The sequence below is a fragment of the Bactrocera latifrons genome, unplaced genomic scaffold, assembly GCF_001853355.1.
Source record: "Bactrocera latifrons isolate USDA-ARS-PBARC rearing strain unplaced genomic scaffold, ASM185335v1 scaffold_46, whole genome shotgun sequence".
NCBI lineage: Eukaryota > Metazoa > Arthropoda > Insecta > Diptera > Tephritidae > Bactrocera > Bactrocera latifrons.
Window position 1 is genome coordinate 832718 of NW_017537112.1, and position 14323 is coordinate 847040.

Here is a 14323-nt window from a genome sequence, read left to right on the forward strand (position 1 = left end):
CTTGCCAACAGGTGCTACTTCGGACTGAGTAGGCAATTGAGAAGCAAAGTCCTCTCTCGACAAACAAAAACCAAACTCTATAAGTCACTCATAATTCCTGTCCTGTTATATGGTGCAGAGAAAAGTTCTGCGAAAGATTTATGGTCCTTTGCACGTTGGCCACGGCGAATATCGCATTCGATGGAACGATGAGCTGTGTAAGATATAAGGCGACATTGACATAGTTCAGCGAATTAAAAGATAGCGGCTACGCTGGCTAGGTCATGTTGTCCGAATGGACGAAAACACTCCCGCTCTGAAAGTATTTGACGCCGTACCTGCCGGGGCAAGCAGAAGAAAAGGAAGACCTCCACTCCGTTGGAAGGACCAGGTGGAGAAGAACCAGGTGGAGAAGAACCAGGTGGAGAAGGACCTGGCTACGCTTGGAATATCCAATTGGCGCCACGTAGAGAAAAGAAGAAACGACTGGCGCAAGGTTCTTAACTCGGCTATAATCGCGTAAGCGGTGACTACGCCAATCAGGAAAAAGAAGAAGCTTTAAATCCCTTTGTACATATATTATACCAACTCCCATTAGCAGAAAGAAAACAATTCTTTTCATATTAGACTTTGGAAATTTAAACTTTAAGCGGATATACAGACATACATACATATACAAATGACTTTGATTAGAAAAATTTGAAAATAATGCTCAAAGGCAACCAAAAGAGTTGACTGTGTATTATTAAATTGTAAAGAAAAAGTAAAATCACATAGTTTAAAAAAGAAATAATTACTTTTAATGAATCGTTTTGCTGTTTCCCAGTTTTTTTAACTAATTGAAACAGCTTAAGTCGATTTATGGGATTTACTTTCAATATTTGATTTAACTTTATTTTATAAATGAAATTTTTGATTCTAAAGTATTGCTAAGATAATACAAGTCACAAAGAGCTAAGTAACTGAATATAACCGAACATTTTATACTTTTGTAAATTGCAAGGATTAAAGGAAGGGAAGTACCTTCAGGGCATTTAATTATGTGGGTATTGCATCTGGTGGGAATTACTTTGAACACTGAAATATTTTGCGTTTTTTTACGGGTACTTTTTGTCACAATGTATCTAGATTTGACGGTTATTTAGAACCGTCAGGTGAAAAAGACTATTATACTTTGTAGCAACATGTTGCAAGAGTACAAAAAAGAACATCGAGCTTTCTCTAAAGTGATGAAACAACTCAATCATTTGGACTTCAGATGATACTTTCATTTATAACTGTAAGTGAGACAATTTAAAATTGAAAGAAAAGCTAATTTACTGCAAATGATACTCACAACTTAGCCACAATCAACATTAAAATCTGACACTGATTATTAGTTTTCAATTATATATATATACTATATTATAAGCTGTGGGTATGCACGGTCGTCTTTAGACCAATTTTGACTTATGGAGCCTTTGTCGCCTACATTAACACAATGCTCTTGAATCACTTGCTCATTCTGTAGAGTTTTTTACTCGGAAATTGGCAAACAGCTCTCTAATAACAGATTAAGGATTAGGAGCTTGGAACTCTAAGAATTATGAATATAAAACCATCCAGCATCTGTTAAACGTTAATAAACCACACTATATCCTCTCAAGGTTAGATTTCATTAGTCACTTTCGGGTGATGTTACCCTCTAAACGGGAAAAGGGATGAGGTTTAGTAGGAGAACCCCGCGAATTAGATGCGAGGTTACACTTCAATGATTTTGACATCTCTCTATACGGCTACCAAACTCAGCCAACATCTTTCAAGCGGAAGACTACGTATAGAGGTCTGCAGAGTGCCATTAAATAAATATGGGAGGGTCCAGGAAGAAATGATTATCTAGAATACTACAACTATTCGAATTTATGCAACTATGCAGACGAATTTGCTAGCCTTGTCGTCCCCACAGATTAATTACAGCGTAGTTCACAATTGTTGGAAGGCTTTATGCTCATTGGCAGGTTCATAATGGGTGTCCGGTCAGAGGAACACTTTCGCCAAGCAAAAGCCAGACGAGTTGACAAAGCTAGGAGTCTCTTTAGATGATTCTCAGGCAAAGTTAACAGAATACTCGCTGAGAGCGAACTAACGAGAGATATATATATACATTTTGTACAAACGCGGATATAGTGGTTGAAGATGCGCGCTACTCCTAACCATCTGCAATATCAATTTTCGTTCAAACTACATTTCTCTTTAAAAGCTGTTGTTGAGATGATAAATTTTCACATGAAAAACCAATATTGTAAGTCTCATCATTTCCAAAATGCCTTGCATTTTGATTTATAAACCACTTGTTGTTCTCATCATTCTCTATTAAGTCAAAATACCGGGAATCCCATCAATAACTCAACACAGTTTACAACTAACTCGTGAACATAGTTGCATTCGACTTTTAACACGTAGCAATAAACAAGTAATTAATTAATTGAAATTAATATTGAATTACGTGCAATTGACCTGCCCACTATGTTGTCAGGTAAAATAAGTGAAGAAATTAATAGCTGGCTTTCACAACCCAGCGACAAAATCGCGCGAATTACAAACTTTACAAACATACACACTCCATATAATATCCATGTGCCATATAGACTTTTAATTGCCGTCGGCAGTATTGAAAATAGTATATAAACATAGTAATTTATGTGTATAAGCACATCCGTTGGGTTGTGGCGCCCCAAACGTTGAAACAAATTACATTCAGAGGCAATAAATTATAAGTCATGACGACGGCCGGAAAAACGTCACACCGAGTGCGCCAATGTGCAGCAAGGAAGGCGACGAAATATGCCAGCCAAGAGCAACCCAAACAAAGTATTTACAACTGGTCAGACGAATGCGGGGATCAACGGGGCGTACTATTGAGGCACTACTAACACACATTTGGTGTGATTGCAAAATCGATTAAAGTCATTTGCGCAATTAAGCAGCGACGGTGAGCACTTCCGATGAATTTATATAGAAATGCGCTACTGTTTAATGGTGATAACGAAGTGTAGAGAGGTTGTGTGCCTTTTGTGGATTGACTGCTTGCCACAGACAGACATTCGGTAGCTTCCCATACTTTTCCGCCGTTCAATCAATTGACGGCCCAAATTAAAACATAAATCTATTTAATTATCATGCTAACTAGATAAACGATACTCTATCGAAGGAGTTCGATAAATAACAAAATGTTGATAAACACGTTTATATGTTTGTCATCGGCTGTTGAAGTGTGACACTTTTTATTAGAGGGTAGTAGCCATTAACACCCAATGTCTCGCTCATGCAGCGAGCAAATAAAAATAAATTACTCTCGATAGTTAGAAGAGTGCATGTTTCTTCCATATTTTTCGTTTTTTTTTTCTATTTTTTTTTTTTTTTTGGAAAATTTAGTCTTAGATACGTTCAGCTTGCAACCAAACGAATTTACATGTCTCTTATTACGTAAGGGCGTTGTGACTGAATATTGCCCCATTGGCATACATTTGATGTGCTTAAAAGTTTTATATCAGCCCATTCTTGAAATTGGCTTCATTCTTTTAGCCGTAGAACTGAAAATCTGTATCGTCAAGATTTATTAAAAAAAAAAAAAAAAATCGCTAAGAATCAAGGTGATGCTCATTGTTTTTTCGATATTCGTGGTTTGGTGCATAATGAATTTTTTCTAGAGGGTCAGTCGATCTATAAGGAATTCTATTTGGATGTATTAAGACGTCGTTTGCGTGAGTACATTCGTTGAAAACGGCAGGAATTGTGGAAGAACAATTCATGGATTTTCCACGATGATAATGCTAACCATAATTGTGACAGAATTTAAACACTAAAACCCAATGAATACTATCGATCAACCAACGTATTCACCAGATTTGTCTCCGTGTGATTTTTCTTGTTCCACAAACTGAAATTTTCTCTGCGTAGAAACCGTTTTCAGCCGATCGAATTATAAAACAAAATTCTCTGTAGGGGCTGAGAGCCATCCCAAAGAGTGCTTATGAAAAGTGTCTCGAGGAGGGGTACTACATCTGGTAGGAATTGCTTTCAAGCTAACAATACTAATATTAATGAATAATTAAATATTTTGCGTTTTATTTACGATTCCCAGGTACTTTTTTGTCCGAATGGTTTTAAAAATATGATCGTATTTTTAAGAATTTTTTTTTTAACTTTTGGCTTTCTCGAAATGTTGGTCTACCATATTAAAGAAATGAATATTTCACTGGGAATTTTAATTATCAGTAGTTTACATGTCGAACTTCAGTGATTAAAAGTCAATCATAAGAATTCCAGAAATTAATAATTAAAATAATAATAATAAAATCAATTATTTTTTAACGACTAAGAGAATTTATTGCGAAACATGCTTAATTAATAAGTCTTTATTAAATTCAACGATGATGATATGACAAACGAAAATGCACTTATGCTGCGCATACAATTATTTTCAATATTTTCGCCGACCTTACTTACTTTCATTTATTTTACAAATTGCAATTTCGACAATGCATAAACATCATCAGCGTAAAACATCATCAGAAATAATTGCCAGGTGGCGCATGAATTGCAGCAGGCTATAATGGCGAATAAGTGGCCATCACTTGCAAGGATAACGTAACACAGAGCACACAAGCATTAAAGAGCGATCTGGCGCGGATGCATTGCGTAATACGACTGCAAAAGAGCTGTAGAATGTGCATATGAAAATAAGTATTTACGCGTATGCAACTCTGCTCAACCTCGCCAAGTTGTAATTGCCACTAACCGAGTGATGGAGCGGTATAGTTTGCCACAGCATTACAGATATTTGTCATATTCGAATGGATTACTTGTTTTCGATTTTTTGTTATTGCTTGTTTTCTTATCTCTGCACTAATCGTTTTATTTTGCTTACATTTTTTAAGATTTGCACAATTCGATTGCTTAAACGGCGAAAAATTTGTTTTGATCATTATCGGTGGCGTTGCAAAAATGTATGCGTATTTGCGCAATTTATTGGAAAAATGTTTTCAAGTTTGCTTGGTCAGTAGGCAAGTGTACATATGTGCATGTATTATATATAGGTGGAATACACATCTGGAATTTTTAAAAATTGACAGCAATAATTTTTTCTATAAATAAATAGTAAGTAGACTTTTGTGTCGGAATATTTTAATTGCTGGTTAAATATTTATGATAAATTGCGGACTGGATATGAATTATCTAATTAAGCTTGGAGTGGGACTCTGCGGGCCGGAGATCTCAATCAACTCTTGCCTCAGAATGCCGAACTACTCTTGTGTCGACAGCTTCTTCCAGTGAGCATTCATTTCGACAACAGAAGCGCAATACAGGCTTTGAGATCGCGGACAATGTGTTGAAAACTAGCCAAGGAGCATACATTACCTCATTAGCAATATATAATCTAGAGGCCGGCCTTAAATCGCATGATCTTGGCGGTCATTTGACTGGGCCATTTCCCGAAACTTTGTATGCAAGCTGTCCATTTTTAGGTGTGAAATATGGGCGGCGCACCGTTTTGTTAGAAATAGATGTCATCCGGGTCGATTTTCGTCAAATTCCGGGGGAAAAAGTCGGTGAACATCGTGTCATATCGCACCATTTCTTATCTCATTTCGAAATATATAACACCTTATGATACCGCCATACGGTTCACACGGTCCACACGGTTAACTTTTGGGCATGCAATTTCTTTTGTGACGAAGTCATTGAGCCAGAAATTGGCCTCATCATCCCTATTGGTAGATGCTGTACTTCCATAATATATTTGTTTGGGCAACTGGCCATAGATGAACCGCCGAAAATATAAAGCCGATGAGCTTACAAGTAAGGACATCTAATTTCATTAAAATAATAAGGGATATAGGGACCTCACGCGAGCTTAGCAAGCGTTGGTCAGCAATAAACACATATGCGGGTGCGAAATCTAGTTGACCCAGAGTGGACCGTAAGAAGTCTGCTGAATTATTATATTTACTCTTAGTGAGGCTCATCTCACCGCGACAGTATGAGTTTTAACTGGCCACAGTCCTAGTGGTACTCATGTGGTGAGAACTGAAGCCGCTCGACCTTACCAAGCGACATCTCTTCGCTCTTCAAAAGTTCACAGAAGATCCAAACCGCTTCGTTTTCGAGCCAAATTTTGTTTGGCGATGGGTCCCATTTCTAGCTCAATAGGTATGTAAACAAGCAAAATTACCGCATGTCGCACCAAGTACAACATGAAGAAATTCAAGAGCTGCCAATGGCGACTTTTATCGCTTCAATTTCATGCCGGAAATTGAAGGTCGTGATCTCGGCGACATTTCGTTTCAACACTTCCCACACATCGCATCAATCAATGGATTTATTGAGAGAACACTTCGGTGAGCAGATAATTTCACGTTTTGGGCCGTTCGATTGCCCAACAAGATCGTGTGTTATCACATTGTGAGGATGGACCATATGAGACGTAACCTCGGCCAACATTTGATAGGGATGATCTTCAAAAAAATGAGTAACAAAAAATGTTCTTCGAACGTAATAAACCTTTTTTTCTCTTTTCACTGACATTTTAACGGCAACGAAGTAAATATGAGGAAGCGAAATGATGTTAATGGGTATTGGAAGTAACCAACATGCCTTTCAGCACAAACTTAAAAACGGTGGTCAATTAAGCGAGGCCAGCAAGTCAATATTTCATGCGTGCTATTCTCACTTCGATGGAGCACCCCGCACTTTTTACGAAACTTGATTGGGTTTATCAGCAGGATTTTGTGTGTACATGCGTGACTATTTTCCAGAGACCAAGTCTTTCTCCTCACATGATTAATATCCGTACGAGTTGTGGCAGACTTATTGAATGTAAAGCGTGCCACTTATTGACGTGGTCAGATAAAGTTTTTAATTGCGTTTTTTTTATGTTTACACACTACTTAATTAATCAACTTGCACAGCCACTGGCTCAATAGCAGCGTCAATGCTTGCAAGCACTTGAGTTATGGGTCTAAGTAATGAGCACTTTTAATGGCTTTATGCTTGTGGAAGTGGTGTGCCCAGTGATGCAAAGAGAAAAATATGTGCTTTTGTGTATTATATACATATATATATGTTAATAATAAGTATTAAATTGCACATAAAATAAGACAATTTCAGCGCAGACGTGAGGCATTTTAACAATCTATAAGTAATAAATGTGTGGCAGTCATTAAAAAATGCCAGTATAATATCAAGATATATGTGTGTGTGTGGTCATCACTCAGTTCCTGCATTGTAATTTTGATTATTGCTTCCGACATTGATGATTTAATGCGCCGCGTGCGCCTAGGCGTATACGTGATATTATTAATTATCGACTTTTTAACACCCACTTGCAAGATTTTTTATGTTTATTGTCTTTGCTATCTATGCTGGATATAAAGCATTATTTGAAAATTACAAAATGTGTTTTAATAACACATTCATCAAAAGCGGTGGCCTCGAGTGCTCATTGTAGGAGCGGCCAAGGAAATAAACTGCTTGCAGAGATTTATGCGAATTTTAACGCTATTCCTCGGGCACATTACTCACCATTAGCTGGTGGTTAGCTTTATGTGCGTGTGTAAACGTATTTGTATCCGCCCAAAAGCGTCTTTGTGCAATACGCACGTATCGGCAATAAAATCTCGGCAATAACTCTGGATTTGAAAAGAAAACTGCTGCGATGGTAATTACAACGGATCGCAGGCGCTGATAAGCCTACGTGTATTTTAAAATAAATGCTATATATCTACATAAATATGTATGCTATATAAGTATTTGTGTGTATAAAGTCAACAGGCGATGTGAGTATTGTATTTATAGCAGTTTTGGCGCGTTTGATGCAGTTGGCAGTGCCATAAATTGCATTTAATATGCGCACGAGCAGATAATATGGAGCATTTCGCTTCTGCTGCTATGAAAAACAATGCTACACATAAATATATATATATGTATTTACATATGTATTAATTTTCCAATTTTGAAAGGATGCGCCAAAAATGTGCTTAATTGGATGCTTCAATTTGCAATTATATGTTTGTTAACCTCGTTTATGTAGACAAGCCCTACTGGTTTCCAGTCGGTTTCAACTTTTTGCAATCTCTTTCTTCTTCTTTACTAGCGTAACAAATGTTTAAGCGGTTATAGCGGAGTTAACAACAACGTGGAAGTCTTTCTTCTTTTCGCTATTTAGAGTAAATTCGAAATACCAAATGTAGCTAGGTCCTTCTCCACCAGATAACTCCAACGGAGTGGTGGTCTTCCTCTTCCACTGCTTCCACCGGCGGGTAGTGAACTGAAAACCTTCAAAGTTTGAGTGGTCTCTTCGATTCAGACAACGTGATCATTTCGACGTATGTATGTCTCGTACAGCTCATCGTTCTAACGACTACGGTATTCGCCACTGCCATTGTGCAAAGGACTCTTCTTGTCTGAAACATCACTTGGTATCGAACGGAGCGGAGAGGTCCTTCCTGATCCGGAGCTTTTGATAATGCTCAAAGTGTGTTTACACAGCCTTATTAGCTTTTGCAGAGATATAGAGTTCCAACATAGCGACATAGAGGCAGTTCCTCTTCGTGCTGTTAGAATCAGCTTTGAAATCGAGAAAGAGGTGGTGTATATCGATCCGTGATTGAGTTATTGATTTTTCAGACCTAAAGCGACACTGATAAGTTCCAATCCATTTGTTGTCGGTGAGCTTCAGTCTTTCACACACTAAGCAGAGCACATTAATATTTCAATCGTCGGGCACGCTTTCATCCGACCATATCTTTTATTTTATCATCAGGGTTGCAAATTGTGCATTAAAATACCCTCCCTCAATTTAATTAAAATGTCTCTAAAATTTGCCGATATATGCGATATAAGTCAACTGCTGGTTCGAACATTTTTCTATTAGGTATATGGGGGCTAAAGAAATTATTGGACCGATTCAACTCATTTTTCTTAATATTTATAGAGACGGATTCTCTACGAGCTCTATAATATATCTCACAGACGGACCGATACTTTCGATAAAAATTTCGTAGTTAGTACTTTAATCCATACATTTGATTCCATTTAGTTTGTTTTTGGGCATAAGGTAACCTACTTGAAGCGTACTAGCTGGCAAAGTTTTAACGCGATACATTCTCAGATGGAATTTAAAATTGGAAGTAGGCGTCATTGTAGTCCGATTTTTTTCATTTCCGTACCGAAACATAAGAATATGAGAAGTAAGGGACGTAAAAAATTTAGTCGAAATCGGTCTAGAGGGTCCCGAGATATGGAATTTTCCCAAAAAGTGGGCGGAAAATTTCATTGAGTATTTCATTTCCGCTTTCTGCTCAGGTTCTAATCCCCAACTACATTTTTTCTAGCAAAAGTTAAGAGAATACTGGAAATGAATTTAATATATAATATTAGGCTAAGGCCTATTCGGTAGCAAAACACAAAAGATATTGAAAAAATGGTATGCAAGAGTTGGAACAGCAAATTTTTTTCTACAAATTAGTTGAAAGGATATGGACCACCTCTCTAAAACACCATGCTAAATGCTACAAACCACGAAAACTTACATTAATAACGAGTTGGGATTCTGGAAACAAATATACTACTAAAATTCTGTAAATCACATTAAAAAATTAAGCTGGACGGGTTTATTTTCTACAACATATCCTTATCGCCGATTAGTGTTAATTTACATAGTTCATGTTCTGTTATCAGTTAGACTTCAATTAGACTTCACCTTGATTATGATTAGGTACCCTTGATTTACTACTTACTTGCCGTGAGATTTTTATTTTTGTTTCAGAATAAACTATAAATAAATTTGCATATTACAAAATGTGCAGTTTATTGGTAGGAAAATATTTGCTAAGCTAATAAGATGTTAATTGCCAAATTAACCACTTAAATTTTCATTTTTTTAATGACACACAATTTGTGGCGAAAAAGCATTCCAGTTTAGCACCAAGCGTTATACTATATAAATAAATAAATGTATTTGTATGCCTGTGCGAGTATGTGAATAAATTAAGAGAGTAACAACAAGACACTCGTTGATTGACAAAAGTAACAAGACTGACGTTGAAATACTCAAATATGACACGCACAAAAATGAAACCAATAAACCAGTTTCAAGTTTTTGCAATAAAAGTCTTGTGAGTTAAACTCACGTGATGCTGGCCATAACGAGTTAAATGGTAAACAAGTGCATAAATGAATGAATGAATGAATGGTGAGTGATTTAAGTGGCGTACTATCAGAATTATACATATATATAACGGGTGACCTAAGTAGAAGTACTTTTTTCAATAGCCTTTTTTGAACAGCTCATGCGTGAGTCGTGTCAAGCTGTCATCTTATTTTTGTTCAGTATTGTTTGGCATTTCACTGTGGAAAGACTTACGCTTGATCAAGGTTTACAAATCGTACAAATCGTTATTATGAAAAAACTACGGCCTCCATATTAAAAACTGATGACGGTGAGAACGTAACCGTCAATGGCGACCGTAATCGCGCCGCTATAACCGACTATTTGATGCCTGAAATCTCGGCGACATTTGGTTTCAACAAAATCGCACTACTTTTCACAGATCATATCAGTCGAAGGATTTATAGACTTCGCTGAGCAAATAATTTCACGTTTTGAACCGGTCGATTGGTCATCAAGATCATGTGATATCACACCGTTAGACTTAGTAGTGAGGATATGTAAAGTCTAAAGTCTATGCGGATCTTCGCCAGTTACCAATCAAAATGCTCGAACGAGTGATCGGAAATTGAACTCAAGGGATGGATCATTTGAGACGTGGCCTCGAAAGAGATAGTCTTCAAAAAATAAATGCCAGGGAATATTCTTTCGAATAATAATAATATTTGAAGTTTCTGTGCTTTTTTAAGTAGATAACCTCGAAATGGACCACCCTTTATATATTATTATATTAATATACTCGTCTTGTTCGATCATATTTGGTGGTTGTATAATTGTACATATCTTCATACATATGTACGTATACCAGCAATTCACTCTTCGTCGCTTGCTTTGTGAGCAAAAACATCCGCTTAAGCGCGCTATTTGGTCGGATTTGTACTTTTGATACATGTATGTATGTATATAAATTTACTAGGGTGAGCCTCATGCGAATATTTTCGTTATTATCTCATTTATTGACTTTCGAAGGTTGTGGCACGATTAAATCTACGTAGCTTAGACATAAGTTTTAAGTTGATAGTGAGATGACACGGCTAAAAGATTATCTTCAATTGGATTAGCTTAGGCTACATTATGGGTATTAGCAATCCTTACTTAATTAACACTTCAATTTAGTCACACTTAACATAAGTGCTTCATTATATATTTCAATTTATCAACTGGAATTAACTCATAAAAAACTAAATTCAATTATAGGCTTAATTAAGCAAATTAATTTTAATTGAATTCCATTTACTTTAATAAATAAATTAGTTATTTTAGGTTTTTGTTAAGGGAACTTTAAAAGGTCATAAATTCATTTATAATTAACACCAAATTAAATGGGTTTCATTCAGCATCTAACATAACCCCAGGTATGAGTCAATAAAGTTTAAGCATTTCTGATACTTAATTTAGTCTATTATTACATTTTAATTGACTCCATTAAAATGAATACTTGATCATGGGGTAATTAAACTTAGTGTTTCGTTTTGTACGATTATATGGCTTTAAATTAATTTAAAGAAAATTTATTACTATTTTATCATTTACAGTTTACTGATGAAAAAAGTTTCCCGAGCACAAAAAGAGCTCATGTAATCTTGGGAGACACCAAAGAAGTAACTTTTAAACATTTCAAAGCATCTGGATACAATCGAAAGAAAAGTAATTGAGTACCATATGAATTGAAAACCATTTAGACATTGAAAAAAAAGTTTTGGAAGTCAGAAATGCTGCTTAAAGGTTTTTGCAAGGGTTTTAGCAGATAATGAAAAATGGATTCAATAAAACAACCCTAAATCCAAAAAATCATATGTTAAACCTAGCCAAATGCCAAATCAAAGACAAAGCCGTAAATCCGTGATGCCTACCAAATGTTCTGGTTCTCTAAAACCAAATGAACATATTAGTGGGAATCGCTGGCGACAACAACTCACCAAATTGAAGCGAGAAACTGTGGTAAAACGCACCAAATTTGTGACCGGACACGAGTAAAAATGTTCTTTCATAACGATAATGTTCGGTCTCATGATGGAAGACCGGATAAACTATATGGAAAAGTGCCGCTGGATAGCCTTATAGACCAGACCTTGCCTTATTGTTAACATCAGTATAGGTTGTAAAAAAAAAAGTGGTGTTTCGTAGTTCTTTTGAGATAGAATTCGCAAATTGCTAGAAGTTATAGTTAATTTAGATGGATCCGTAAACTGATCGGAATCAGTGGTTATGATTGCGTTAAGCGGAATTATGAAATAACAAAAACCAAATTCAGTTAAATTTAGGAGAATATCCCGCTGATTATCTAGTTTTATACTTCACAAATAAGCAGCAAAAATAATAACAGAGCGGAATTTTTGTCTTATTTTGATAATCTCAAACTGGTGAATATAAGTATATAATATGCTATGTTGATTTTATATAATTTCTATGATCATTTTTAATAAGCTTAACCCAAAAATCCACATATTTATCTTTCATTATTTTAGAAAAGTCATTTTCGTTATGGTGCCTGGGTTAGGTTAGTGGTTGATGTACATGCATATGGTCTCGCAACATGCCACATACTAAATAACTTCAAAAAACATTTAATAATTTTTAGTTATTTAGTGCAATAAATTATATATATTAATTTAAATGTGTAAGACTAGTTTTTCTTTTATTTCTTTTTTTTTTTTTTTATTCAGGAATTTATTTTCTTACATTTCTTAGAAACATTTTTTCTTACTTTTTTACCTTGCCACAAAAGGCACATACACTGACCACATGCTCTGCTGCGTCGATTTCAATAGTCGCAACTCAACGCAGTTTACTATAAATATTGTAGTTCTGCGGCAAGTAGTCTATAGTATTAACTTTGTCACTAAACACAACAGAAGTTTGAAGCTTCACACACTTCGCCTTTAAATCGGAGATTTTGGCAACATGAAAATTGCTGTAAGTCCGTGCACGTATTATCCTTTTGTGAAATTCACTGTAAGAAAGAGGACTTTTTAATTAAAAACATTTGGTAAAACGAAAAAAAAGTTGACCGATTCAAATTCGTGTTCGTGTCAATTCAGTTGAATAGAAATTCGCGAAAAAATTGCATTGCTTGGACAATCATGAAGTGCGAAAATGTGTTAACCAGCAGGTGTTGAAGCGTTTTAAGCATTTATAAATTAAAATAAAGTTAAAACGAAGAGTGACACTTTTTTGTAAAAACAAATAAATTGTTTTAATTACTAAAGAGAATTTAACGGGAATGTTTTCTAATATTTTTTTTTGCTAGAAATTAATGGTATATTTTTTAATTTGGCATAACCTTTTGACGTAGTATACAAATTTAAATAATAAAAAAATTGCCTTTTTCTAGAAGTTTTTGTTTCTGTTTTAAATTCATATTAAAAGAGGCGGTCCGATATAATTGGAATTTCGCCAATAATGGGCTTATATTTATAAAAGCAAAAACTTAGCAAAATATAAAAACGGAAAGCTTTATACGTACTGTTATTTTTATAGACATATTTTAGAAATAGAAGATTTGAAAATTAATTAATTAATTTTGTATTTTGATTCGTGCTTACTACTCTCAGCTGGAGCATATTCGCAATAAACTTCCACCCTACGATGACTTTCGAAGTTTTTTCATATTAAAGTAATAAAGGCTACGTAACCGCAAAAACAATTTTTCACACACAAAGTTCGGCATATTTCAGGGAAAAAATTTAAAAAAAATTTTATTGGAGTTTTTCACATAAATTTGCGGTTATGTGAAAAAGAGGTCAATACAAAAGTTATAGATATTCTCATTACCTACAACTTTGCCATATCCACATAACATTTTTCTATAAGACTAGTAGTTTTGCAGAAAATCAAGATAAACCATTTTTAAGGCTTAAAAATTCAACCACGCCCCTCCACTCCCTAACCGCCGACATCATTTGTAAAATATGAAAACGGAAAGTTAAACCAAAAAGCGTCGGAATCATCTCTGCGAAAGCTTTAAATAAAACATTTGGTATAGTTGCCACCTTTATAAAAACGGAAAACAGCAAATTTTCAAAATTTGTTAGTACAGAAGGTGTTTAAGAAATAATCCAAATTTATATTTTAGAAATAGAAAATTTCAAATAATTAATTTTAAATTAATTAATTAAACCCATAATAAATAAA

At 35.2% G+C, this 14323-nt stretch overlaps 2 protein-coding genes across 4 annotated transcripts in view; one reads left to right on the plus strand and one right to left on the minus strand.

Annotated features, from left to right (window-relative positions):
* Positions 1-14323, minus strand: part of LOC108973156 (sex peptide receptor) — an 89580-nt gene that overhangs the window by 47532 nt on the left and 27725 nt on the right. The window lies entirely within an intron of this gene.
* LOC108973159 overlaps positions 11760-14323 on the plus strand; it is a 3519-nt gene continuing 955 nt past the window's right edge. The window contains exon 1 of one of the 2 annotated variants that reach the window (XM_018940223.1): positions 11760-11836. Coding sequence is in view for 1 of the 2 variants with exons in the window: in XM_018940222.1 (XP_018795767.1) it covers positions 13094-13105 (12 nt within the window). In the remaining variant the exon portion in view is untranslated. Of the gene's footprint in view, positions 11837-13018; positions 13106-14323 lie in introns of those variants that run through there. The other variant, XM_018940222.1, reaches the window with a different exon arrangement.